The sequence below is a fragment of the Phyllopteryx taeniolatus genome, chromosome 4, assembly GCF_024500385.1.
Source record: "Phyllopteryx taeniolatus isolate TA_2022b chromosome 4, UOR_Ptae_1.2, whole genome shotgun sequence".
NCBI classification, from domain to species: domain Eukaryota; kingdom Metazoa; phylum Chordata; class Actinopteri; order Syngnathiformes; family Syngnathidae; genus Phyllopteryx; species Phyllopteryx taeniolatus.
This window is the reverse complement of record NC_084505.1, coordinates 25,974,679-26,002,373: the sequence shown is the minus strand read 5'-3', so window position 1 is coordinate 26,002,373 and position 27,695 is coordinate 25,974,679. Positions and strand designations below refer to the sequence as shown.

At 39.7% G+C, this 27,695-nt stretch overlaps 1 protein-coding gene across 3 annotated transcripts; it reads right to left on the bottom strand.

The window, feature by feature from the left end:
- Positions 1 to 2,834: 2,834 nt before the first annotated feature.
- Positions 2,835 to 26,630, bottom strand: ednraa (endothelin receptor type Aa). Of its 3 annotated transcripts, none has more exons than XM_061770933.1 (8): positions 26,371 to 26,614; positions 18,311 to 18,778; positions 12,735 to 12,862; positions 8,021 to 8,219; positions 5,893 to 6,045; positions 5,299 to 5,432; positions 5,075 to 5,183; positions 2,835 to 4,258 (listed from the first exon to the last, which is right to left on the bottom strand). In XM_061770933.1, exons 1-8 carry the CDS (start codon positions 26,407 to 26,409, stop codon positions 4,121 to 4,123), a joined length of 1,368 nt encoding a protein of 455 aa, XP_061626917.1. In that variant the 5' UTR covers positions 26,410 to 26,614; the 3' UTR covers positions 2,835 to 4,120. The 3 variants fall into 3 exon arrangements, with proteins under 3 accessions (XP_061626917.1, XP_061626918.1, XP_061626919.1); XM_061770934.1 differs by lacking the exon at positions 26,371 to 26,614 and adding an exon at positions 21,115 to 21,372; XM_061770935.1 differs by lacking the exon at positions 2,835 to 4,258 and having other exon boundaries at positions 5,299 to 5,463; positions 26,371 to 26,630.
- Between the last annotated feature and the right edge of the window lie 1,065 nt (positions 26,631 to 27,695).

The following is a 27,695-nucleotide window of genomic DNA, read 5'->3' as shown; positions in this document are numbered from 1 at the left end:
CCTACAAGCTAAGGTGTGATTTGTGGCATTGTTCCTTTTAGGCCAATCAGTGAAGAGGATTTTATAGGGGGTGGGTATAAATGAGCTTTCACGTGTAAATGTTTTTTTAAACATGATAGTTGGTAGTCGTGACGCATGCTGTCCACCAGATGGCAATGTTCAACAACAATTGCTAAACTGCTGAAAGTGATTAGATTTATTAGTTGCTTTTGGTTTGGAAATGAACATGCAGTATTTGAAGTAAACATAAAAAAAACTATCATGTAGTCCTGTGTACTTTATAACCACAAGCTTTTATTTGTTTTATTTTTTATTTTTGTTAATTAACTGTTAGGTGCAGATTTGCAAGTTGTTGATAATGCAAGGATCTGCTTTCCAATGAGATTTTTCATTAAATCTTAACTTAAATAAAGTATCCAAAACGTTTATGAAAGTATACTTATTGTATGACGATAAAGGTGTACTATTCCAAGCAATGCAAGAGCAAAATCACAGAATTATGAGAACAAAGTCCACATTTTCTAAATTCTTAATACTCCATTCTATGCACATTAAATTGTAATTTTATGGGGGGGGGAGGAATCATACTTTTAAGCAAAATAAATTTGTGGCGCTGTAATCCTTGCAAGAGTAAAGTCACAGACTAAAGTTGTAGTTATCTGAATAAAGCCTTTCCAAACCATCTTAAAATATATTTGTGATGAGATTTTTCTTCATAGTTTAACTGAACTAAATACAGCATCCAAAATGTTTTTTCCCCATCAGAAATAATGGGACTAAAAAAAAAAGAAAATCTTTTCAAACAGTTTCTGTCATAAAACGTTTCAATAACCGCACAGGCAATGTTTTAAGTTAGTGATTTTCAAATTGTGGTACGTACCACTACAGTTCGGTTGCATTTAACTTTTAAGTTCAATACATTTGCATGTAATCTTTAAAAACTGTTTATTTTTGAACATTTATGCAAGTACAATTTTTATTTACCGCAATCCTAATTAGTACGAGCAAGATAGCAGATGGATGGATTAATTTTTAGTTTAACTCTTATGTGCAATATATTTCAATAACATTTTTATTTAAGTAAATGTGTTCTTATTTTCCTATATTTTAGTGGTGTGCTTATGTTCAAATTGCATCATGTACAGTGGCTTACAGTAATGTTAAATATTTAGAAAAAAAACTAACTGTCTCGTTCCTGTATTTTAATTTTGGTCATTATGCTGGTACTTGAAGAGCTACTGTACGTATTTTTTTAGGTGGTACTTGATGTAAAAACTTTGACTTTCTTTTACGTAATACTTTGACACCGCTGCCTGCAAAACCAGACTAATAAAAATAAGTCCTCCATTGTATCACATGACTAAATAAACTAAAATAAAGTAAAACCACTCACCCATTGCGGCAAAGTGAAAATCCTGCTATCTTGCATAGTGCTTTTTTTAACATCTTTTCCACTCTGCCACCACATTTTTTTTGCAACCTTCGTAGCATATTTTCCACCAAAAATGTCATCAAATTACAAATTGTACGACTTTCGAGGTTCTTACTGCATGTTCGTCTGCACGAGAGGCAGAACTTTTCCTTCCCGTCGCACCCCCCGTCGTTGTTTCCAGACAGATTGTTCATGAATGTTTGAATTTCTCCTTTTGGCTTTATATGAATAAGACATAGGCTTTGCCACGAGTCACACAAGCGAATGGATGCCTCCAAGGGACGGTAGGGCAGGGTAAAGCCACAAGGGTTAGGGTGGATAAACATATGTCGCGTTTAATCACAGCCGAGAGGTGTTTTAGCTTAAAGGATGTGGCGTGCGTCCTGATTTTTAATTATTATTTTTTTTCAATGCTGAATATGCCTCACAGTGGGGAATACAGCACCAATAATAAGAATGCACAACAAAGACTTATTGCATAGATGGTGTATCACCCAAAGTGCACCTGTTTTGTTTGAGCAGTACACTAAGTCAACACTGACTTATTCATCCTAGTATGTTCGCTTCATTCCTTTTTTTTGGAGGAAATATGCAATCTTACTACATTTCATCTCTTCACAAGCAACAATACAATTTTGGGGGAGTAAGAAAAAAAAAACACACTCATTTGTCTTAATTTTGCACTTCCCAGAAAAGTGTGATTTTTATGAGAAACACTAGTTATTTTACGAGAATAAATTCTAAATACTGCATCAACAAATAATGTCATCATTTTACATAAATTTGAAACTTGTTGTTATGAGATAATTTTGCAATTTTTGGGGGAGAAAAACTACATAAATTAAGGTGGCGTTTTACAGGAAAAAATATTGTAATTTGACAATCACAAACATATGAGCATTCTAAAATAATTCTCATAATATTATGATTAAAAATAAACGTAATGTAGTGTATGCACAAGAAAAAAAAGCAATATTCTGGAACATCATAATATGAATTTGCCATCATTTTAAAATTGTTCTTTTTTGTATGCAACGCTAATAGTCTTTTCTGTTACTGACTTTTTCCTTGAGATTTTCTTAAGTTTGTATTTCACCCTTCCGACCATAAAGGTAATGTTTACGAAGAAAACAGGCGCGTTCCTGCCACGCTGAGCCGAGAATCGAGAAAATCCCAAGCTCCCTATTGATCCCGTTTTTGGCAACACTTGACAATGGAGTTATGCGTCTCAAATTCCCAACTCCTCTGCGAACGGAGATCAGGAAGCCTTAGGGCCTCGCTCGGTCACAGCGGGTCACCGTGTGCTCACAATCACTCCCAGACGTCTTTTTCTCACAGATGCCGAGTGGAGAAACGAGCTCCCCCTGAGGAGCTTATATTAGCACGGGCTGGACAAATAAACTTGCACTGGTCATTGATTTATTGGGATAAGAAGTGATGCTAACAATGTTAGCAATGGCGACATCTGTACATATTTGGACGGTGCTTCTGTACACAGTGTGCAAAACGCTCCAACTAAAGATACACTCATCACTCTTAAAACACATCAAAATACATACAATGTTCACAAAAACGTTTTGTATCCGGCTTTCGGGTGAAATTTCAGGATGAACCTAAAATGCAATATAACCTTTAGAGGGTGAATCTAATTTGACCTTAGCAAAAAAGTACTGAAACATTGAACAGTTAGTTGGACATGTGCATTTGAAAGTTTAGATTTGTGTGACTAGTGTAGATTATCACTACAAACGTATATGGAAGAATAGCTCTTTGGAAGAAATAGACATGTCTGACTTAGCTTTCTGTTTGTTGCAGCTAAGTAGCTGCTAACTTAGCGTACCAGATAGTTAGCAGGGTAGTTAGCCTGGCTAGCGTAGCAAAATCCACCTGGCAACAGAGACAGACCATCAAATAAAATGATTTTTCAATTCAATTCAATTCCTTTTTTTTTTATTTATTTTTTTTTCCCTCCCCCCCCTTTTGGCAGGGATCGGAAAGTCGGACAAAGCCAGGCTAGCTGTTCCAGTACAGGGAATATGTGGGGTTTCGCTGTATTACTGGTTACCTGCCTTTGTCATCAATTAATACTTGCTAATACTGCCAAATAAAACACTTTATAAAAGTGCACATACAGGTAAATGTCTTGTGGATAACATGAGCATAAATATCCTGAATATAGTGTCACCGTCACATTGTTCTGTGAGGAAATCTTTCCTATGTACTCAATGTGACCATTCGTTTGTGAAATATTCACGATGTCGGGCGACTTTAAGCGCAGAAGTTGGTGACACAATGAGGCTAAATGAATAATGAGTACATCCACGGGCGTGTTCAATGGAGAATAAGTCGTCGCTAACACGCGTTCCTGATTTCCGACTCCTGGGATGGACGCGCGCGCTCATCTCCCATCATTTTCTCTGACAGACGGTTGTCTTCTTTTCCGTTGCGTCGCGCCATCCTGCCCTTTTTACTGGAATTGTGACGGTAATTCACAGTTTAAATGCATCCCCTGACTTAGAAGTCCTCCAGGCAACTTGTCTGCTCCTTTGAAACCTTTTTTCCTAGGTGCCTCTGCCACTTTCATGCAAGGCGGTATCATGAGTCCTAGTATATTTCTGAAAAAGTGTCATAATAATGCATATATTTCGGAGGGCTAACTGTTTATAATAGTGCCTGAGTGCCAAGTGTTCAGTCGCTGTCTTTCCGCAGGCTGCGGTCGGTGAGAAGGTTGTTGGGCTCGGGACTTTTGCACTGGACGCTGGTGCCGTTCATTGCTCCGAAGCTGCTCAGCTGGCTTTCCGAGTAGCACCAGCAACACAAACACGACTGCAGGAAACATGTGGAGAGAGTATAGAGAGCGTTTCAGCAACGGGGAGTATTTGCAAAGAGGTCTTTCCGTGCATTCGGTTAGGCTTGCCTCGAGGCATGTTTTGTCTCAAGACAGGCTCCCCGCAAGGCTCAAGACAGTTCTCAACAGTTTGAAAACAATTTCAATTTATAAATCATCGTACGTATCGCACAAGACACGTCATTACCTCAGTGTCAGACTTGATTAGCCTGAGAGTCGCGAGCAAAACACATGGTGAATGTTTGCCTCTTAGGGACTGTTTATGTTTACACCATTGAAAATGCCAAAAAGTGGTGTTATTTGGGACATTTGCTTACAAGGTGTTCATTTTTTAAAAATGTTAGTAGGATTTTGCCAATGGATGGGCCCTCAATCAAAATTAAATTTGACCAAAATGATGCCTTTCATCCAAAAGGCCGACTTCCTGTTCAATTTCTGGCATAATAGACCCATGTCCACGACATTTCATGTCCATCACCAAAACTGGTGTTGGGTGCCCAGTTTTTTTCTAACTTTCCACGGGGTGAGTTTGGGACCCTTAAAATACATACCGTACATATTTCCACCAAGACACACGCGCTAGTAAAAGCGAATTTGGTGAATTTTCGGCTATTTTGAGGCCCTCAAAAAAGAAATCAATTCATCAGAAGAAGAATAAATAGTGATTCCAATTCATCAGTTTGCCCGTTCGGTAAAGCAGTTGCAGCTCTGGTAAAATCTAGACAAAATTAATAGGGGTTTGTTGTTTCCAGTTTACTGTGCACCTCTCTTATCAGTTGGAGGAAATACTTTACCTTAAAGCAATTTTTGAACTTTTTGCTGACAAAGTAGAGAATGATGGGGTTGATACAGGAGTTGATTGTTGCGAGGTTGATGCTTAGGTAGTCCATGACCAGAAGGAAGCTGGAGATATAGTAAAGCACCATATACATAAGCTTCAGCTGCAAGTATACCAAGTCAAATGAAAAACCGTCGCATGGCTTCAGGGCCATGGTGCATTGTGGTCTCCAAGACTCACTTGAACAGCTCGCAGCGTGTCTCGTCATTCGGGTAGTAAACCATCTTCTTTAGGATCCTGCTGAGATGCAACGGGAACCAGCAGAGGGCGAATATGAGGACCAGACAGAAGACAGCCTTGGCCACTTCCCTTCTCTGCAATGAGGGGGGAAAACATGACGTTTTCCTATTAGAACAGAGAGGTCTCTTAATAACAAAGGAAGCTAGAGACAGACAAGCAAACGGTCCATTGAGTTCTATCCAACTTGCTAACTATCTACTATATCTACTATACCACTGTTTACATTCTACTATCCCTTGATCTATTCTGGTTTTCTTGGACTTTTTTTTTTACTTTACCTTGTGTGAAAAAAACAAACCACCGGACCTAGTTTACAAAGCCTTTAAACACAGAAAGCCAACAATAAGTTTGAAAACACCCTTAGATATTTTTACCAAATTCTAGCCTCTGGATACTTTTAAGGGGAGGTATAGGGGGGATCAAGGTAGGGTTAAGGGTGTCGGTGATCAAGAGGTGTGAGGGGCGCAAAATTCTAAATGGGTCAGAAGTGGCTTCTTGAATGAATAAATGACGTTTGGAATGATTCCGTCCAACCTGTTTGAGGTGCTCGGTCAGGGCGATCCGCAGGCTGCCGTTCCTGTTGTTGAGCATTTCGCAGGTCATCAGGGTATAGAAGATGGCGGTGCAGGTTAGCGGTACGCAGAAGTAGAAACCGAACAGCCACCAGTCCTTCGCATCCTTGTAGAACTAGGAAGAGACATGGGTTGGAGGAAATGGAGGAATAATTACTCTGGGGTAATTATTTATTCATGGGACATACTACCAACGGTGGCAAAAGTACTCAAAGTCTGTACAAGTACAGATACTTATGTTAACAAATATTCTGGTACTGATTCTACTCCAGTACTCAGGGGTGGGGCGTGCATTTGTTACCAGGGCCATCGGTGGGCATTTAGCCAACTTAATCCACCTTTTAAGACCACCACTATCATGTCACAATTATAGAAAGCATCACTGACATTGAGAAACCCAATATAACAGCATGCGACTGTGCCATGTACATCATCTGGAGTAGTTCAGAATCAATATGTATCTAATAACATGACAAAAACATAAGAAAATGTCAATAAAATACATCCTACTCACTATAAATGCTGATTATTTAATTATTAATGTGTCCAGATTGCTACAGATGTGTTTTTCTTGACGAGCTTGGTTTGATCTGACCAACCAATCAGAGGATGGAAAAATGCTGACGTTATTTTTGGACCAGCTGAAATCTGGTTGGCTAAAGAAACAATCCCATTGATAATATAGTTTGAGTTTCATGGACCAGCACTACTGATTATGCAGGCCCTAGGTAGATTAAATGGACATGGCAACACAATACATTTTTTGCTGTAAATGTAGGTCAGTGCTTTTGATAGTATTTAGACAAGCAGAGAAGACCCTGCTGGTCCTGACAATCCACCACGGCTCGTACGTAAGTAAACATAAAAAAAGTACATCCTCGCATGATATGTACTTACTGTAAGTACAAAAGTAAAGCAAATATTTTTTTACTGTCAATTATATACAATACCCATTTTGATGACATTGCCTGTTAACTATTAACTTACATAGTGCTCAAACTGAGATAATGAAAAAAACTTTTCGTATGCTAACAAAACGTGTTCCCATTGCTTTGCTAATGCTATGATCTGAGTAACCAAAATGCCAAATTAGCCAATGATTGTAATTGAAAAAATACACTTAACTCGTATCCGTTTTTTTTTTTTTTGTTGTTGTTTTTTTTTCTTCAGATTAGACGGTTTTTAGACTGGCACAAGACACAATGCAAACACCACGAATCATTCTCGGTAGCCAACATGAAACAATTCTTTTAAATAAGGCCATGGATAAGGAATATCTTTCGTCTCCAAATCTGTTGCAGTCTTCGTTAATGCTCTCTTGATTCACGTTCCGCCATGTCACTGAAGTCCCGTTTTTTCCCCGTCATTCCCCAAGATCTCAACCGGTCAATCAGTCAAGATCTCAACCAGGGTTGACTTTACCTCTCTCTATTTACATCTTTTCTACGGCGTGTAGTTGTCTGTGGAGATTTAAAAAAACAACAAGCCTAGTTTGACAGTGGAAAGAACAGAAAGTACAGATCAGACACAGTTTTAAAATGTAGGGAGTAAAAGTAAAAAGTAAATAATCGTAATAATTATAAATATTTAAGGATAGATGTCCTCACTGTCCCTGCTTAAGTACAGTAATTAAGTATTTTTACTTAGTTACTTCGCACCGCTGCATACTGCACCAGTCTATAGCCTCATAATCTGCCGTAAGACTCATTTTTATTTTTTTAATAAGACGCCGGTATGTTGTTTCTACTGTCTGAGAGTGATTACTCCATTAGGCTGCATATGGATTCAATCTGCACATGTGGCCTCAGGTTTTTGTGGCTTCAGGTTTCAGGTCTCGGTAATTGTACTCAGCCTGTAATCAATTATGTCCTTGGGGGGAGGGGAACAACACCCTACAATCAACTCAGAAAATGAACACAGTAGAGTCAGTGGATTTCTTGCTTTTTGCATCCAAACAGTCAATACATGCAAGCAGGTGTGTCTCGTATCTCCTTTTAAAATGCTTTGTCTAGTCAAAACACGACAAAACACATCTTGGCCCTGAGTCAACACCAAACAGTGGAAATGATAAAAGCGTGATGGCAACCTACCACCATGAAGTCCGATTTGGGCTGCAGCATGCAGGTGTGGAGGGTTTCGTTCCGGTACTTAAAGCTGATTATGTCGAAGCCGACGGCTTCGGGGATGGCCAGCACCATCGACAGGACCCAAATGGTGAGGATTTCCATGACGGTGAGGAGCGGAATCCCGACGCCCTGCACTCGACTCCAGGACGCGACGGCTCTGTACCTGCCACAGGGGAAGAAACGGAGCTCTGATTTAATTCTTGATCCACACCTTGATCCAAATATGCACTGAAGCCAGTCTGCGTGTTTTAGTAGACACTAAACTAGTCACTTTTGTATACAGTAATCCCCCGCTACCGAGCCCTGCCGCTAATTGCAAAAAACTGCTAGCAATTGACGCCTCCACTAAAAATGTACTGTATATAATTGCCTATATTAATAGTGTAAACTGTAACTATACCACAAACAATAATCCCAAAACAGTTGAATAAAATTTCAAACTCATCAAACAGCATCACGTTACAAATAAATGGCTTACAAATGATTTGATTTTGAAAAACTGCAGCCGAAGTGTATGTGTACATGCAGCCAAGACTCCCATAACTTCTTCCACTAACAACTTAGCTCCTTTCCAACATACAATGCTGTCTCTCAGTTGAATTGGGTACCTTCAACATACTTCCTTGACACCAATGTACAGTGGACCCCCACTATGCAAATAATTGATGCCTATTATAATTGCACTGGGAGGCAATCATTTTTAGGATAAAACAATATTGATATTTCAGTCAGAAAATTATTGAATAAGCGAGCATACACTGCCAGTAAACGTTTTTCACACAAAAAAAAAAAGGAAAATCAAAATCAAAATCTGTCAGTATGTGAATCTGCCTGTGGCGAAACGCAAGTATGTGGGGTTCCACTGTACTACTTTCTTAACAGACAGGACTTTGGCGCCATCTTGCGGCATCTTCGGGCATCAGAAAGTTGTCTGAAAAGCGTCTGTCCGTCTCCCTCCATATCATTTCCATATCTACCAAGTGTATATCCATATCTAGAGGATATCCATATCTTTAGCCATATCTATTCGTATCTATTTTCATATACTATCGATCCTTTCATATCTCTCCATCAATCCATACCCATCCATCTACTGATTTAGGTAACCATCCATTATCCGAAAACAGTCATTCATTGTTTCCATAGTCTTGACAAAGCTAACAGATTGTCGTCTCTCTCTCTCTCTCTCTCTCTCTCTCTCTCTCTCTCTCTCTCTCTCTCTCTCTCTCTCTCTCCCTTTCTCTGTATAAATGACAGCGCACCAAGCAGCAGCATAAACTGTTGAGTCAGCACGGACCCATCAAACTTTCAAGAATCCATGTGGAGAGATGATCAATTGTTTATTTAAAATATCTAATATTTAGTTACGTGACGCCGCCAAACAGACCCTGGCCTCTGTCGTTGTTGGTGGTGGTGGTGGTGGGGGGGTCCGCCCGTCGGCGTGTTTGCTTGTTTGTTTCATTAATAGAAAAGCGCTCGTCGACAATGTTTTAGTAAAATTACGCATCAAGATTTCATGGACAAAACAATATATTTTTCATGGCGTATTTGAATCTCTCTGTTCGACAACATGGCGGCATGTATATTTCACGAAGCGCTAAACGAAACCGCCCTTTTTTCTGTCATCCTCTAATATGGAAACATTGAAGTACATATACTTGTGTAAAACAAAACATGGGTAAAAGAAGTAGTATTGACTCAAGTCCTTTTGGCCTATTTGAGTAAAAGTACAAATTAGAGAGAGAATGAGCTTGAGTACAAAAGTATAAATGCTGTCAATTATACACAGTGCCTGTTTTGATAACTTAGCCCCTTCCAGAAAAGCTAGAACAGATGAATGTGAGTGTGCATGGTTGTCCGTGTCTATATGTGCCCTGCCGACTGACTGGCGACCAGTTCAGGGTGTAGTCTGCCTTTCACCCTAAGTCAGCTAGGATAGGCTCCAGCGCCCTGCGACCCTAACCAGGATAAGCGGTGTTGAAAATGGATGGATGGATGGAAAAACGACCATCTGGATTGTTATCAGCGCAAAGTTCAAAAGCCAGAATCTGTGATGGTATGGAGGTGTTAGTCCCCATGGCATGGGTAACTTGCACATCTGTGAAGGCAACATTAATACTGAAAATGACATACAAGTTTTGGAGCAACATATGCCGCCATCCAAGCAGCGATTTAAAAAAATTTTTCCAGGGATGCCCCTGCTTATTTCTGCAAGACAATGCCAAGTCACATCCTGCACGTGTTACAACAATGTGGCTTCGTAGTAAAAGCAGTCCAGGCCTCTCTCTCATTGAAAATGTATGGCTCAAATACAACAACGGAAACCTCGGACTGTTAAGCAACTGAAGTTGAAGAATGGGAAAAAATTCCACTACAAAGCTTCAACAATAAGTGTCATCAGTTCCCAAATGCTTGTTGAGTGTTGTTAAAAGGAAAAGTGATGTAACACAGTGGTAAAAATGCCCCTGTCCCAGCTATTTTGGAATGTGTTACAGGCATCAAATTCAAAATGAGTGAATATTTGCTAAAAAAAAAAAAATACCGGACTGGCGGTGGGGTTGTCCAACTCGTCACCGCCTTGCCCCATGCAGCGTGCTTGAATCCACGCAACAGAGACACAACAGACCGAATAACACAAAACACTTAGGGAAAGATGCATTTATCTGGTTAGAGGCATAACCTGCTAGCTAACTACATGCTGTAGTGTTAGAAATGGTTATTATAACTATGGAAATGGATGAAGGCGCTCAGTAGTTATATAGTGGTAGAGGGCCAACTATTGCCAGAAAACTCAAGAGTGGACTGGGGCTTTTAGCCACGCCCAACAAATTCAGACAACTACAATGGTGAAATAGAGTTTAAAGCTATTTCTCAACAATTCGGTATTGTTCTCAGGCTTTGCACGTTTTCATCACTTATCTTCAAACATATTTAATGTATTTAGAAACAAATCACTGAAATCACTGTACAGGGTCTATGTTGCAGGGTATTTAAGTTTTTTTTTGCTTTTAAACCTGCTTTGGACAAGCGTTGATCATTAGCACTAGCACTAGCAGTGCATCTAGTTTGTCCGGAACGAAAGTTGTGTCATCATCCGCACAGGTTGAAAAAAGTAATGAGAATATTTTGACAAAATAAGTAGAAATCACAGAAATCTCTTCTCGAACATAGAGAATAAAAGTAAAACGTCATTAGAAAAATAAATACTCAAGGATAGATAACCTGAAAAATCTACTCAAGTACAGTACAATACTCTGTGTGTGTGTGTGTGTGTGTGTCACATCACATTACAGAGTTCATCTTTAATTTCCTGGGGACTTACAATAAACCTGACTTTAAACAACCCTACCCCCCCATCTTTTTTTTATCGAACCAACTTTTGCAAAAACAAGCTCTCAAGCGCATCATCTCTGTTTCCCATAATAGAAGGTCATTACACTCTTATCTTTCCGGTTGTGTCTGCCGCACTTGGCATCATTATTTTTTCCATCAGGGGAGAATTCCTATTAACGGCCACAGGACGAGAGGAACTTGACCGCACCGCATGGGCTCTTAAGACTGTTTTCGACGCTTATACATTATATCCGCGAGGCACATTTCATGTACTTAATAGTGCAAAAATAGCAGACCATTAAACGCTAATGGAAGTTTCCAACTAAAGCAAAAAATTATGAATCATCCCCCTCCATGATAATGCGCAATAAGTCCAAGGTTCCTAAAAAGTCATGACATCATAATATCATAAAATAACACAATCTCTCTTTAATCCTCCTGTGACGTATTGTGGGTCAAATTGACTCATTGAAGTTTAAAAATCAAAGAAAATAATGTTAAATGTAAAAAAAATAAAACTTAGGATAAAACTTTTTTTCTGCTGACCCTATTTGTTATTTTCTTCCTTTTTAAATTTATTCCATCTGAGGCATTTTTATCATCAAGAACACAATTAGTGTTAAGTTTCTTAAAAGTGATGATGTCATCAAATAATACTTTAATAGTATCATAGGCTTAAAAATTGATTGACAATTCCATCTTTAACCCTCGTCAGTGTGCATAGACAATGACCCGAAGCATACTGCGGAAGCAGGCAAGCAGTTTTTTTTTTAAGGAAAAGAAATAGAATGTTACGCAATTACTAACGCAAATACCTGACCTGAATCCAATTGAGCATGCATTTCACTTGCTGCACACAAAACTAAAGGGAAAATGCCCAAAGAAAATGTAGATTTGTGTAGATGTCCCAATTTCTACGGACCTGACTGGACCTGATTCAAAATGTGAAACTTTTCTCAATTGTCTTACCCAGATAAATAAAAGTACAATAAATAAGTGAATATCTTTTTTGCCCGTTGTTTTGGCTGTTCATCTCAAACGACAACAGCATTTTGCAGACAAAAAAAGTGGAAAAGAAAAACAATCACATTTTCATTTGTTCTTCTGCGAAAATGGTTGACGCCTAGTAGAGTGTTAAAAATACACTTTTAGAAAAGACCTGGCGGACAAGTAGTTGGCAGGCCTTGGTGTGGTACTTGCCTGGCATGTACTGTATAGAACTGTCTCTTCAGTCATTTCTGCAGCTGGTCTGTACACGGAAATACAAAAACCTCCCGTTCTTACGATCCCATTTTCGTTTTAAATGTGCACATCTGAGTTAAACTTTGACTGTCTAAGCACTGACCTGTCAACGCTGAGGGCGCACAGGTTCAGGACGGTGATGCCCACTGAGGCTTTCTGCAGGAAGGGAACCAGCTTGCAGAGGAACAGGCCGAAGGGGCTGTCGTAAAATGGCCACCGTGATGCCAGTAGCTGGAGGAGGGGAAAAAGACAAATCACAATGAAATAAGTGACTGCAGATTTGTGGCATTCACGGACCTAAAAAAAAAAAAAGTTTGGAACAACCCTTGTAGTCAAAAAATTAACTGATAAGGGTTTGGATTAGATACTTGAATCTTAATTGTTCATCTTAGCAAGCCATTATGGACAATTGTGTCACCATTTGGAAAGGCCCTTTCATGTTCTGTATGTGTAATGACTGGCTGTAGGCTGACCAATGAAGAGAGATGGCTGCCGAAGCGCTCGGTCTGACTACGTGCTTTCGCACAGCGCAAGCAAAGACTTAATAAAACATGTCTGTTTCACACTAAACAACTGTCACACAGAGAAAGACATTACCGACATTTTAATCTTATCTACAATCATGTTAAGTATCTTAAACGAGAGCGAAAAGTGATGTTTACATTCTTCTGTATTGAGTAAGCACGACCACACTAAATCAGCATAAGGGTAAGCTATTAACCAATCTTAGCAAACTTCACTTCAAAATTACGATGAGACATAAAACTTGAAATAAATAAATAGTCATTCCAGCAGTGAATTCTGACGAGCTTGACTCGACTGGACGTTGACATGCCTCTGACCTGGAAACACACTAACGCCAAAGTGCTGTGTGCATAGACTGAGCCAGTATGTGACATAGTAGGTCACCTCAGGGCACTGGAGAATTGCACCCCACCTTGGTCCGATCGCATTGAAAAGGAGCTACTGCGCATGTCAAACCTTTCACGAAAGTCAATGGGTCAAGATTTCTGCGCCCCAGACTGGAAATGCGTCATGATTTCAGACAACAGAGATGAACAAAACAACTTTACTCATCATTAACTATATTGTAGTATTTATCCTGTACATCTAAAAATAGCAATGCATTTTATATTTCAAAATAGTTTCATTTTTTGTCAATATTTTTTCATTTCATTTTTTTGTCTTTAAGAAAATGAATGTGGTGGTGACCACCCCTAGTGGTGGGTCAGCGCCCTAGAGCCCTCTACTGGCCAGCCACCACTGAGACGGGCCAATGTCTGAATAATGTTTACGGGTAACTTTGCCCCAGCACTGTTACTGCATCTAATGACTGACATGTTGACCAGCCAATCAATGACAGTGCAGCACAGACGTCAATAACACCTGGCAACTGTGTGTTATTTATATTTTTTGGTTTGTTGTTCGCTGATAAAGGGTCAGCTGTCGAGTGGAGATATTATAGATAATTTTGCCGTACGGGACGTGCGGTGTGGTAGGTTTGAATCTCTGTGTTCTCCCCATGCTTATGTGGGATTTGTCCGTGTACTCCAGCTTCCTCCCACATTCCAAAAACATGCATGTTAATTGAAGAGATTTTCAACGACACCATCAACCTATTACTGGTAATGGCTGACATATTGACCGGCCAATGATATTGCAGCATCTCTCAGGTCCAACACCAATGATCTCTTTCCAAACATCTTTTCCAAAGTGTTCCCATAAGAATGTGACATGATCAACCAACTACACGTTTCCCTCTATTTCCCTCTTCCTGTAAGCATAATGGCTTCCCATTGCGTTTGCCCTTTACCGAGCTGACTTTGAAGCTGCTTTTTGAGCTGTCTCATTTGATACCCAACGCATCCCGTTTCATAGTTCAAAATCACATGGAGCTCTTAAAGCCTAGCATGGCTTACTTGTCGGGCTTGCGAGTCAAGGCTGTGGAGATGCATACTGTATGTCGTCTTAGCACTTTTGCTTCAAGAGGATACGAGATGCATTAGGGTTAAGATAAAGAGCACCGCGTTGTAGCTTCCTGGATCCTCCTATTGTTTACGCCAGCTGTTTAAGTTTTCCCACAGGGGAAAGGAAAGGCGCCCGCATCACTGTTTTTACTTTACAAGTGCCTTGATTTATTTTGGGCTTCACCCTTACAGATCCGAGGAAGAGGACATAGAAGATGTTTCAAAGTGGTCCCGGCGTCATTGTTTGAGCATCGTCCGCTTCCTTTTTTGTTCCGCGCTAAAGAGTCAACGTGACACCGCGTTGTGCTTTTATCAACCCGAAACCCTCTGAGCGCTATGCTGGTCATTTGTGTTCCTTTTTTAGCTGTGTTAATGGAAATGTAAGGACATTTCCGAAGGGAGTGGATTTTTGTCTGATTTTGTTATTGCCAACGTCCGCTCAATGAATTTATCAGTCATGTACTGTTTACATCAAATTGTTCCTTTTGGCCCTATCATGGCTACTTTTGGCCAACTGAACCCCGTAAAAGTGATTAAAAAAAAAAATCCTTGTTAAATACTGGATTGAATTATATAATTTAGGTAAAATAGGGTTCATTTGAGACTCAACACTCTGAACTGGTCTGCTCTGTTCTCCCTGCTCCTGCGTGGGTTTGTCTAGGTACGCCGGTTTCCTTCCATATTCCAAAAATATGGATGGTAGATTATTTAAAATGAATACCACTAATCATCCAACCACATTAATTCCAAGGCAATGTGGATTGAGTGTCTTGCCCAGGGGACACAACAACAACATGTGCTTGGGTGACCCTCCGGTTGCAGGGCGTACACTTACCCTTTGCACCACAACGGCTCAAAATAAATTGTAGGTGTGAATCTTTTTTTGCCTATATGTGCCCTGCGATTGGCTAGCGACCAGTTTAATGTGTACCTCGCCTCTCGTCCAAAGTCACCTGGGTTAGGCTCTAGGACACCCATGACCCGAGTGAGGATAAGCGCTACAGAGACAGGGATGGATGGATTCTTAGTTCCCGAAAGATGCGTTTAATGGCACCTCAATGGAGCAAATGAATGATGCAATTTTGAGTTTAAGAAGTGGAGCTATCCTGTGCTGACCATGAGGAAGTATTACATTTTAATGAAAAGCGGAAGCTTATCTGCTAGCTGTAGAAATACTCTACTACTACTCTACTAGCAATGTAATTTTATAATATACAAGTTTTTTGAGATATGAGATGTCGCTCAGATGATTTTTTTGTATTGAGTTTTAAGCAAAAATTTGCTTTGCGTGTGCTAGATGGTGGCAACGAACAGTTTGGCAGATAGGGCACAATTCAACAAAAAGAGGACAAATGCTTGCTCCAAGGTGTTAATTGCCACAAAAAAAACTACTTTTTTTCCAACCTGTGAATTTGAAGGGTTAAAAAATAAATAAATGAATGGACATTTTATACTAATGACAAGAACTGATGTTAGTTAAACACTGTAAAAGTAGCACAAAAAAAATACAAATCATAAATGAATATCAAAAATTATGTGGAGAAAGAGGACCACTAACAGGCTGAAAGGGTAGTACAGTCAAACAAGGACTGAGGGCTCAACAAAGTGCTTTTTCTTTTCTTTTCTTTTTGCTTTAAAAAAAAGTGATTTATCTTTCTGGGGTGGCTATTTTCATAAGGCCTCCAGATAAGGATAGTGACTAACGTCCCAGGTCAGCACAAGGCGACATGCATGTACGGCTGGAGCCCTGATTCCCGTGTTTATTTTAGCCAAGCGTATCCCAGCACCTCTCATCACCCATGTGGCCGCGCGGGATGGGGGGGGGGGTTCGCGGCAGGGAGAGATAACAGCGGCCCGACTGATTGCGCTTTTCCGTCTATTTGCGCCCTACCCTGGCCTTTCCCGTCTGTCACGTTTTAAGCAGCTCGCAAAAGATTTGCTTGGTTGTATAATTTCACCCTTGGTGGGTGGGCAGGCACTCCAGAGACCCGACTTTTTGTATACAATCAATTAAAAAGTTTATCCGCACAGCCGTTACGGCTTCCCGCATTAAGATAATCGCCGGGTGCTGATGTCAGCGCCACAGCGACAGTGGCTTTTGACGTTTGTTGGGAGTTAAACGTCTCACATTTGTCAAGTTTCCCCACGATTTGGTTACACGCCACTTGTTATCCGTCTGGTAAGAGCTCATAAAGCGGCAAATTTGAATTGGTACCTTTACTTAGACATGGGAGAGTGAAAAAGGCATCCAAAACAAAAAAGAAAAAAAGCTCCTCCTGGGAAGATGTTTGCGCCGCCGGAACCAATGTTTCACACGGACATTTATTGCAGACGGACGCAGTGGTAGGCCACTGATAAAGTTTGCCGAAAACGACACGAGCGTCTGTAACTGATTTTTAAGACACTGTTACATGTGTAATGTCCATAAGACATGATTTATGAGTGAGCCGAACGGTAGTTATCATTTTCGAACTAAAATGGTAACCGCTAGCGCGCTAAAGCTAATCGCAGTTGCTAACTGTTTAGCATTTAGCATTGTGCCGTCTCATATTCTGTCCACCAAATTTATACTGTACACTGAGTACCAACATATTCAGTTTAAGCATCAAAGTCCATCTCTGATAAACGAGAATAAAATGCATGTTAGTACTAAAAATAAATAAATACATTAATAATAGTGTGTGTGTGGGGGGGGGGGGGAGGGGGGCGATTATTATTCGTTTATTTGACCAATAAGCAATAGGAGAATACATTCTAAAAAGATTAAATTGCCCTAAAGAACTATTCTGTTCTTTAGTAACACACCTTCTCTTTAAACAGTGCAACTTAGATTCTGGGTTGCAGAAGGTCATTGTTAAACATACGTTTACATTGGGAAAAAAAAGAAAAAAAAAAAGGGAAATTCGGTGTAACCGCAACTACCAGCGGCTAAAAAGACAGCGTAATCATTCATACTGGTACTGTTCCTAGAAAGAAAATAAACTGTTGAGGTTGTGCTTTCCTAAAAATTAAGAAAAAAATTAAAGCTGTTGATGCTTCAATTTCAATACCTTTAAGTATTTTAATGCTTGCACAAAATATAAGCAATTTACTGTTTGTTTTGTGTCTCTTACTGGATTGAATGTGAACCAAACCGTACATACAAACCGTGATACTTGTTTTATTTATTTGTTTTCTGGAGGGGTCGTACGTTAGACCATCGCTTATTTGTTTTAATTGTTTTAAACTTTATTCTATTGTTTTAGTGTAATTATTTCATATTTAATTGTTTTATGTTTGATTTATATTCATGTACAGCACTTTGTTTTAGCTGTGGGTGTTTTGTTGAAGTGCTCTGTAAATAAAGCTGAGTATAGTAATTGTCACTTTCCTGAAAAAGGTTTATAATGCTACTTTTGTGTAAATGATGCTCCTCAACTCACCTTAACATAATTCCTTGCCACCAAAATGCTGCAAGATAGTAGCAAAGCAATCCTGTTATTGCGTTGGCTTGCTAAAAAAAAAAACAGCGAATAGGATTTTCAGCGAATAATGGATGTTGAAACAAAATGCACGAATATGTGAATCACAAATGCTGAATCGCATACTGTATATGCGAAGGTTCATTCTGTACATTTATGCGGTTTCAACGTTATAACTGCGCTCCCTGTGGGCAACCATAACGTCCAAACAAGTTTGACACCCTTGTGGTAGAATTTGACGCCGACTCTACCTTGTATACGTTGATGGGAATGTCGATGACGATGTAGATGAGATCCCCCAGTGCCAGGCTGGCGATGAGGGCATTGGGCCCGTTCCTCATGCACTTGTGCTGGTATATGATCCTCAGCAGAGTGGCGTTGCCCACCAGGCCCACCACAAACACCACCACGGAGATCAGCGTGTTGATGTACTTGAAGTAGATGTTGACGGAGGTCGTCACCAAACACATGGGCGGCGGCACGGGCCTCCTCGCCACCGTGGCGTTGGCCGACACCGCGGCCTCCGGGTGGGCCCCGGGCCCCGTGCTGGGCTCGAGGGTGGAGGAGTGCTGGAGATATCCCGGGTCGGGGTCATCCTCCTCTGCTCCAGTGCTGTTTATCTGGCACATTCCTCTGGCCGCCATACAAGCCATTAGCAGCAGCATACGCAAGGCCGCGTTGCCCATTATGGAACACTGTCTTCCTGCGCTTTGATTCCACTGTCCAGTTTTCATTAGAGCAACAAACAGAAGAGAGAAGGGTGTTGTTATTATAATTTTTTTCAACCTGCAGAATACTGCATCTACATGCTTTTTAATGGCAGAACAATTTTTTTGTGCAACAGAGCAGTTTGATATACTCCTCCTGTCGTTGTTTGTATTGTAATGATATTTATTGGAAATGCAGTCAGACAGAAGAGAAAAACAACAACAACAAAAAAACAGCATGACTGCTATAATTTTATATAAGATTCCTATTTTGTCTACGGTCTACATAGACAAAACATTCGTCACCCCCTGTTCAAATGACAGGCTTCAATAGAATAAAAAAAAAAAAAAAAAACGTTTTCGAGAGGGCATGTAAAAATACACAACTGAGAAAAGTGTGCACACCCTCCTATCACTGGGGATGTGACTATTCAGAATTAACCAACCAACATTAAAACTCATGGAAATGGGAGTCAGCACACACCTGCCACCATTTAAAGTGCATCTGATTAACCCTAAATAGATTTAAGATGTTCTAGTAGGCTTTTCCTGACATTTATCTTTCACAGTAGCCTGAAGGTTTTGTGCTACCAGACTGCTATTTCAGAGTTCAGAATTCCCTTAAATTATTGGTTATTTTATTTATTCTAAATAATAAAAATAGTAAAATATTCTTTTTTTATTGTATTTTTTTTATTTTATTCCACAAGTTATTCTATAATAAACAATTTACATATTCATGTTTTTACATTTGACGTATTTTATTTCAGCATTTCTTTTTCACTGACATTTATGAATCAAACAGCATGTATATTTTGTGTTCATCTCTCATTAAATATTTGGTTAATTTGTTTATTGTAGATAATAAAACAAAGTATGTACATTTAACAATGTTTTATTTATTTTTGTAAATATTAAAATAAACTATTTTACATAGGCATTTTAACTTTTTTGTTTGTTTGTTTTATTTATACCTCACCTACAAATGAACTGGCCCATATCTGTTTAAAAAAATCAAATATGGCTCCTGAGCTCAATTGTTTTCCAACCCCTGGTCTAATATGTTCAAGAAGGACCTATAATAAATAGGTCGAGCAGCGCTACTGTCCCATTCGGAAGCCAACAGGAAGTGAAACAACTTTGCTCAGGGGGCCCAAATGGATGATGTCGAGACCACTTCCAGTCAACATGGGATCTGGATTAAATTTGCTGCTAAGAATGAAGGCAAAGAACCAGTTTCCATCTTTTCAAATGTATGAAGGTTTAGACCAGGGGTGGGCAAACTTTTGTGTTCAAGGGCCACAGATTATATTTAATAGATGGGCCAGGACATTTGCAAATGAGTCAAAAAAGTTAAAATGTGTATGTAAAATGGTTAATTTTAATCATAAAATCTGTATTTTTTTTAGTGTTTCCTCCCATTAAGAAAAAAAATATGAATAAAAAATATGATTTCAAAAATTTATAATTCATCAAATAATATTAGTTATTGTTTTATTTTGTATGATTGATTCAATTGCAATTTGTGAAGTCTAAATAACATCTACAGACCATTTACGTATTGTTAAAACAGTTGTAACAAAAAGGTTTTTTTTTAATGTATTTCTTACAATCTAGAGAGCCAATACAAAAATACAAATAGTACAAATAAATCATATTAAACATTTGACAAAAAAATATTTTCAAATTGATTAAAATGATAAAACTTTTTTTGACAACAATAATTTAAATACTTATTAAAATTAATATAATTTTATTATTATTATTCTAACTTAAGAATAAAATAAAAAAAGTACATAGCTATATATACTTTTTAATACTATTAAAACTATTACAAATGACAAAGTTAAAGTTAGAACATTTATAAAAAAAGTTAGAACATTTATAAAAAATGTAAACTTTATTTTTCTGTTAGATTGATCTCCCATCAACAATCCAAAACAATCACTGAAATTTAAACTATGAAGTCACATTTTCCTGATGGCTATATTTCACGTTAAAATCAATGCAACAGCTCTGCAGGGGGGGGGGGGGGGGGGGGGGGGAAGCGCAAGACTCTACCATTTGTCACGTGAAAAAAAGGAAGGTAAAGTTTTAAAAAGCTGTCAGCGTGACGGTTAAAGCCCTTTGCATCATGTCGCGTCTCCTTCGCCCCCGAGTCATTCCTATTTCAAAGTCCCGCCTGTCACCGAGTACACAAAGAACTATTTAGCAGCCAGCCCTTCAAGTAGCATCACAGTTTAACATCAGCGCCGCGCCCGCCGGGACCCGTGACATCACGCAAACTGATCTGTGCATCAATAATAAATACATTTTTTGCTGTTTTTTTTTTTCCTTCTTCCACCTACCGCTTCTTATAAAATTGTCTGCCGCCCGGCCCCCTCGGAAAGCGTCAGCCAAACTTTCAGCTGAAGCCCCCAGACATCTGTATCACATCACATGAGTAATTAACGCGCTATCAAAGCCACAGCCGGATCCCCTCTTGGATTGAGCAAAGGCGGCCGTCTGCTCCGAGGTGCCGTCACATTATGGCTCACGGTTTCCTGTGGAGAGAATGTGTGTGTATGAGTGTGAGTGAGAGAGCACACCAGCGAGACACTTTGACTGGGTGGGATAGTAAATCTCCACCTCCCTTTGGTAACAGACCGGTCTCCCCTTTGGAAACATCACCCCCCCGCCCCCACCCTCCACCACACACACACACACACACACACACACACACACACACACACTTCCCACTTCACTCCTCTCTGAGGCACCGACTCCCGAGGCACACACACACACACACACAGTCACTTGAAAACACAATAATCATCCTCGGGTTTTTCGTACCTCTTGTCCTCTTCATAAAGGTGGGCCATCAAGGGTTGTGCCATGCAAAGACAGAAAGTTTAAGTTTAAGCAGACACACATTTACGCACACGCTCGCACATCTGGAATAAATCTCGCACGGTGGGCAGCGTAAATCTGTGTGGAGGCGGGTTAAACCGGGTGTTGGTAGTTTCGCTGTGGGATTGAAGTCAGCCAAGTTCAATAATGTCCAATCAAAAGCGGCTCCTCTCATTCCCTTTAAATGCGGCACACTAGTCACACACTGACAGTCTCGACATGGCAGAGGGCAGACAACCCAATTTTTCCCAAGAAGAAAGTGATTTGCTCATTCAGAAGGTCGAAGCGTGCAAAGTACGTTTATATGCAACTGTAAGCAAACCTCCACGGGCGCATGACGTAAAGTTGGCTTTGGAGGAGATCACAAGCATCTTCACCTTGAAGTAGGCACTTGGCGACTGCCCACCACCACCACCCTCCTCGCTTGATGTACAATTTAGGTTGCACAACAGTCTGGGGTCTCTGTTGTCATATTTTGTGCTTCATAATGCTCCACACAATTTCAATGGTGGAAAGTTCTGGACTGCTGACAGGCCCGTCTAGTACTCGCACTCTATTACTACGAAGCCAGGCTGTTGTAACATGCAGAATGTGGCTTGGCATTATCTTGCTGAAATAAACGGTGACATCCCTGAGAAAGATGTTGCTTGGATGGCAGCATATGTTGTTACAAAACCAGTATGTACCTTTCAGCATTAATGGTGCCTTCACAGATGTGGAAGTTACCCATGCCATGAGCACTAACACACCCCGTACCATCGCAGATACTGGCTTTTGAACTTTGCACTGATGACAATTCGGATGGTCCTTTTCCTCTTTGGCCCGGAGGACACGACGTCCATGATTTCCAAAAACAATTTGAAATGTGGACTCATTTCCACTTTGAATCAGTCCATGTCAGCTGCGTTTTTGGGTGTTGTTGATAAACTCGATAGGTTTCACTTTGCATGGTAGAGTTTGAACTTGCATTTGTAGATGTAACGACGAGCAGTGTTAACTGAAAATGGATTTCTGAACTGTTGCTGAGCCCACGTGGAAATATCCTTTACACAATGATGCCAGTTTTTAATGCAGTGCCGCCTGAGGGATCGAAGGTCACGGGCATTCAATGTTGGTTTTTGGTCTTGCCACTGACATGCAGAGATTTTTCCAGATTCTCTAAGTCTTTTGATGATATTATGGCGTGTAGATGATGAAATCCCTAAATTACATGCAATTGTACATTGAGAAACCTTGTTCTTAAGATGTTGGACTATTTTACACGCAATTGTTCACTAAGTGGTGAACCTCACCCCATCCATACTTGTGAATAACTGAGCCTTTCGGGATGCTCGTTTTATACCCAATCACGACAATCACCAATTAGTTTCCATTGAACGTGTTCAGCTGTGGAATGTTCCAAACAGGTGTTTTGGGAGCATTCCTCAACTTTACCAGTCTTTTGTTGCCCCTGTCTCAGCTTTTTGGGAATGTGTTGCAGGCGTCAAATTCAGAATGAGAGATTATTCAAAAGAAGAAAATGTGTAAGACATTTTTCTTAATGCATGTTATTATACTTTGTGTCTTTGTGTGTGTGTGTGTGTGTACTTGCCTATCTATCTTTGCGTGGCTGAAAAAGGGGTAAACGTTTGTAGAAACTTGGTTTATTAAAACAATGTAACGACAATCAGATGTTTTCCTTGTGCTTTATTGTCTTTCTATCTTTGTGTAGCAAAATATGTCACATTCTATCTGTTCAAGTGGACATTTTTCTTTCAGGGGCACATTCAGGCTGGTCTGCAAAAGGAACACTGTAGGATTAGCTTCTGCCAACCCTATAGGACTTTTTTTGTGCATGTCCCCATGAAGAAACGTCCACTTAGATAGGTGGGATGCCAAGGATTGCGCCACACAAAGATAAGAAGACAGGAATACACACGTAGCCTGATAGAGCCAAATAAGCTCATCCTATCATTGTTCTTGTGCGGATCAGAAAAAAAAAGTCCCCACCGTACGAACTTTGAAGTCTGTCTAAAAAGAGGCCAGAAAGACCAAGGACAGGAAGCCGTAGCGCAGCACCATTAACCTGCCATCGCAGTGATGACCACGATAAGCTGTGTGTCTGAATCACAATTTGGAGCCGCTTTCTACACACTTGGACAGCAGATGCAAAAGGAAAATCAACAAATTCATACAACCCCAAAAATAAAAAAAATAAAATAAAAAGTGGAAAATAGTTTGAATGAAAGCATTTTTATTTGATGAAAATAACAATAAAAGAAAAATATACAAATGTGCATTTGGCTGGTATGCTAGCAAAAACACAACATATAATGGAGTGAAGCCCAAAAGGATGCATAGGCCATATTCAGGCCATATTTTCAGTTAGTAGAAAATAGTAAAGTTGAATGGACGTCTTTTAACTAGACATTACATTACATTTGAAGTACTATAGTTGTGGAAATTATTTTTATTTTTAGCAGTGTTACATTGTTTTTATAAGTTTTGAAATTATTCTTACACCTGAATCAATTTTGTTCACAATTTTAAAGGATTCTGTTAAATTTGTACGTAATATAAATATTTTGAATCTTATTTAAAACATTTAATTTGCAGGTATGGTGAGAATCGGAATTATTATTATTATATTATTAAATTAAATACTCTTAACACATTTGACCACTACTTTATTGGTTAATTTCCAGTTAAACTAAACGAAAAAAAAATATATATTATGGGCTTTATCTAACTGTATATAATTTAAAACATAACTTAAATAAAATCTAACACGGTGAAGAATAGCAGGAATTACCCATGCTGCTTTCACTTGTTGTTACGTACATGCCGCCATGAAAAAAAGTTTTTTTTTGCAAACTATTTTTTTTTTACTCACTACTAACTGTGTGTGAAAAGTAGCAGAAAACAACCATGCTTCTTTTACTTAAGATCTATCTATCTAACTATCTATCTATCTATCTATCTATCTATCTATCTATCTATCTATCTATCTATCTATCTATCTATCTATCTATCTATCTATCTATCTATCTATCTATCTATCTATCTATCTATCTATCTATCTATCTATCTATCTACAGCTGGTGACCATTCTCAGGAAAATAAAACCCCAGACAAACAATGGAAAGCCACAATCGAGACTGATGGTGCGCTCAGCCATGACGGATCGTCCGAATGATCGGTAAAGGCAGTTTAACGTAAGGTAGTGCGGGAGGGGAGAAGAGTGCTTGTGTCCATTATGGATTTGGAAATGGACCGTTTATCGTGACGTGTGCTGAGAGCAGGAAGTGGGCAATCGGACCCCCCCCCCCCCCCCACCCCCCCACCCCTCCCATGACCTGTCCCTGCCTTGCATGGTGGTTGCTGAAAAGTGAAAAATCCACTTCTAAAAAACAAACCAGTGGAATAGATGAAACACTCACATAAAACTGGATATGGTGCCTTAATTTTTTAAAGGAATAATGCAGATTAAATGCATACAGTGGATATAAAAAGTCTACACACCCCTTTTCAAATGCTACGTTTTTGTGATACAGTAGAAGAAAAAATTAGACCAAGATAAGACCATTTACGTGGCCTATATCCTGTACGACTAAATTGGAAAAGAAGTGAAACCTTTTCGAAATGCAAACTAAAAATAAACAACCGAGGTAATCTGGTTGCAGAAGTGTGCACACCCTCATAACTGGGGATGTGGCTGTGTTCAGAATTAAACAATCACGTTCAAACTCATGTTAAATGGGAGTTGGCAAACACCTGCCACCATTTAGAGTGCCTCTGATTAAATAAAACAAACGTCAGCTCTTCTAGAACGCTCTTCTTGATAATTTTGTGGTCACATCTTACAGCACAAGCCACGCAAAGCAAAAATATGCGAGTTGTACAGGTTATAGGTCACATCGGCAGGGGTTTACTGAGCAGGGGTACATTGACTTACAATTTGTTCTGTGACCAAGCATGTTAACTGAATTTCCTCGGATATCAAATCAATTTTCCCCATAGAAATGAACTGAAATGCTATGAATCCATTCCAGCCCCCCCCCCCCAAAAAAAATACTGAAAGGTTTTTGTTTTCAATTAAGAAAAATAGCACAGTAATGGATAAAAGCATGATCAAACCTGATAAGAGAATATAAAGAAATAAACTGATCAAGTGTAATTACTGTAGGTACTATAGTACTTGTGTGTTGATATGTGCCTTTAAGGGGTGTGGCCTAGTGAGTGACATCAGGAGCTTGAGTTGTGTTGGTTGTCTTGTCTGTGTGTGAGCGTCTGGGCGTGAGCATCTCCGACTGTGGCTCTCCTTGCCCACGCGTGGGGGCATTCCAGTACCGTTAGCTTAATTGCTCCATTTCTTTTTCACTTCACTTATAACCCCCCACCCCCCATCATTCATGGTTCACTTGCAGGCGCTTTTCCCACCGTCCGATGTGACTTAATTGGGTAATGCCAATATTTACCGGCATTCAAAATTCACGGGATCGTGTCGTCTTTAATTGTACTCATGAATATGCCATGGCTGCTTAATAAGTCATGGTCAACAGCGGCGGATATTTAATTCATCGGGACGTGATTTGCTGACGGCATCTCACCCCCAGTCCTCTACCCGCAACATTTTTTTAATCCTTCAAAGTCCCTCGATTGCTGTGGCATTTCAACTTTTTACGGGAGAGTCTTTGTTAGTAAAGCCATTAATATATAAATGATGAAACCTTTACCTGCTCCCCAGTCGCCGCCGCCGCCACAGCAGCTTTCATGTTGTTGTTGTTGTTTGGATGCTAATAGCGTATTAATGCCATTCCGTGTGAACTCCAAGATGGCAGGCTGCCTGGTAATTCACACGCTTGTTCTCTGATGGCATCTGTCGAAGTGTGCTCGCCTCTCTTTCTCTGCATATCGGTACATGCCCGATGGGAAATTTCAAGCCAGCCCCAGACTGTAGAGGATGTAAGCAATTTCTTAACTGGGACACTTGCGAGAAGGGAGAAGAGAGATGGGGGGGGGGGGGTAGCAGAACAGTGAGCGGTACAGCAAGAGAAAGACAGAAGGGAAGGAGGTTTGAGGCCAATTCTACTGTGACAGTCTGTGACAGAAGGAAGACATTTCAATATACTGCCAGGCGTCATTAATTTGGGGCATAAGAGTGGCACAAACAAAAGTTCAAGCACACAAGAGCGGCGGGTTCTATGTCATCACGGCATCATTTCAGTGTTAGACTTCTTCTGAAAAACATCAATATATTAACAAGCTGTTTTAATTAGGAGGCTGGGAAGCGGCGCGCTAGCAATAATGACGATATCGGATGAAAAACAGCTAGCGGAGAACTCGCTGTGTTCTTTTCCCAAAATTTTGGATAACTTGGATATAAGTCTTTTTTGAAGATTTTTTTTCCTCCTGATCAAGCTTTAAAATGGCCATTTGATTTCAACCTGTAACTCTCTGTTGCGGGGAGCTACGCACGAGAAATAATACCTTGCGCAATTCGTTGCGCAAAATAAAGTTCGCACAATTTTTTGTTGTTTTTCTGTATTGGTCATATAAATGCTTATAAATAGCCATTGGACTTTGTTTTTCGATAATGTAAGATAATGTAGCCTCTGAAAGTTTGCAGTTCACTCTAATTAACTGGACGTTGCTTTTCATATAAAACATGATTGAGATAAAAAAAAAAGTGGGTGTAGCCTACAAAATATATTTGTCGTCGTGTCGTTTTTTGTTTTTGTTTTTTCATCTCAAACAAGCTTTAAACTGATCGTAAATAGCTATGACTTCTTCCGATCAGATTTGCAAGCTCAGTATTATTTTTGTTTTTGATGAAGTTTTGCTGGGAGTGACGAGATAGGAAAAATTACGATATCTCATGAAAAATAGCTAGCAGAAAATTTGCGGTTTTCATACAATAAAGTAGGCTTTACAATATTGAACTCTGAAGCAGCTACACTGTAATGTACGTATCTACTTGCATTTTGGTCTAGGCTGGAAGTTCCGCACAATTTGACTTTGCATAGCTAAGGCTACCTTTATGCGACAGTTACGTAGTAAA

What these genes read in the sequence shown, in the direction of transcription:
- ednraa (XM_061770933.1), bottom strand. Translation starts at nt 26,409, where the DNA reads ATGAAAGCTGCTGTGGCGGCGGCGGCGACTGGGGAGCAG. An exon ending in CGGCGGCGACTGGGGAGCAG is followed by an intron (nt 18,779 to 26,370) that starts GTAAAGGTTTCA and finishes AAAACTGGACAG; the next exon opens with TGGAATCAAAGCGCAGGAAG. An exon ending in TGACCGAGCACCTCAAACAG is followed by an intron (nt 5,433 to 5,892) that starts GTTGGACGGAAT and finishes CCCTCATTGCAG; the next exon opens with AGAAGGGAAGTGGCCAAGGC.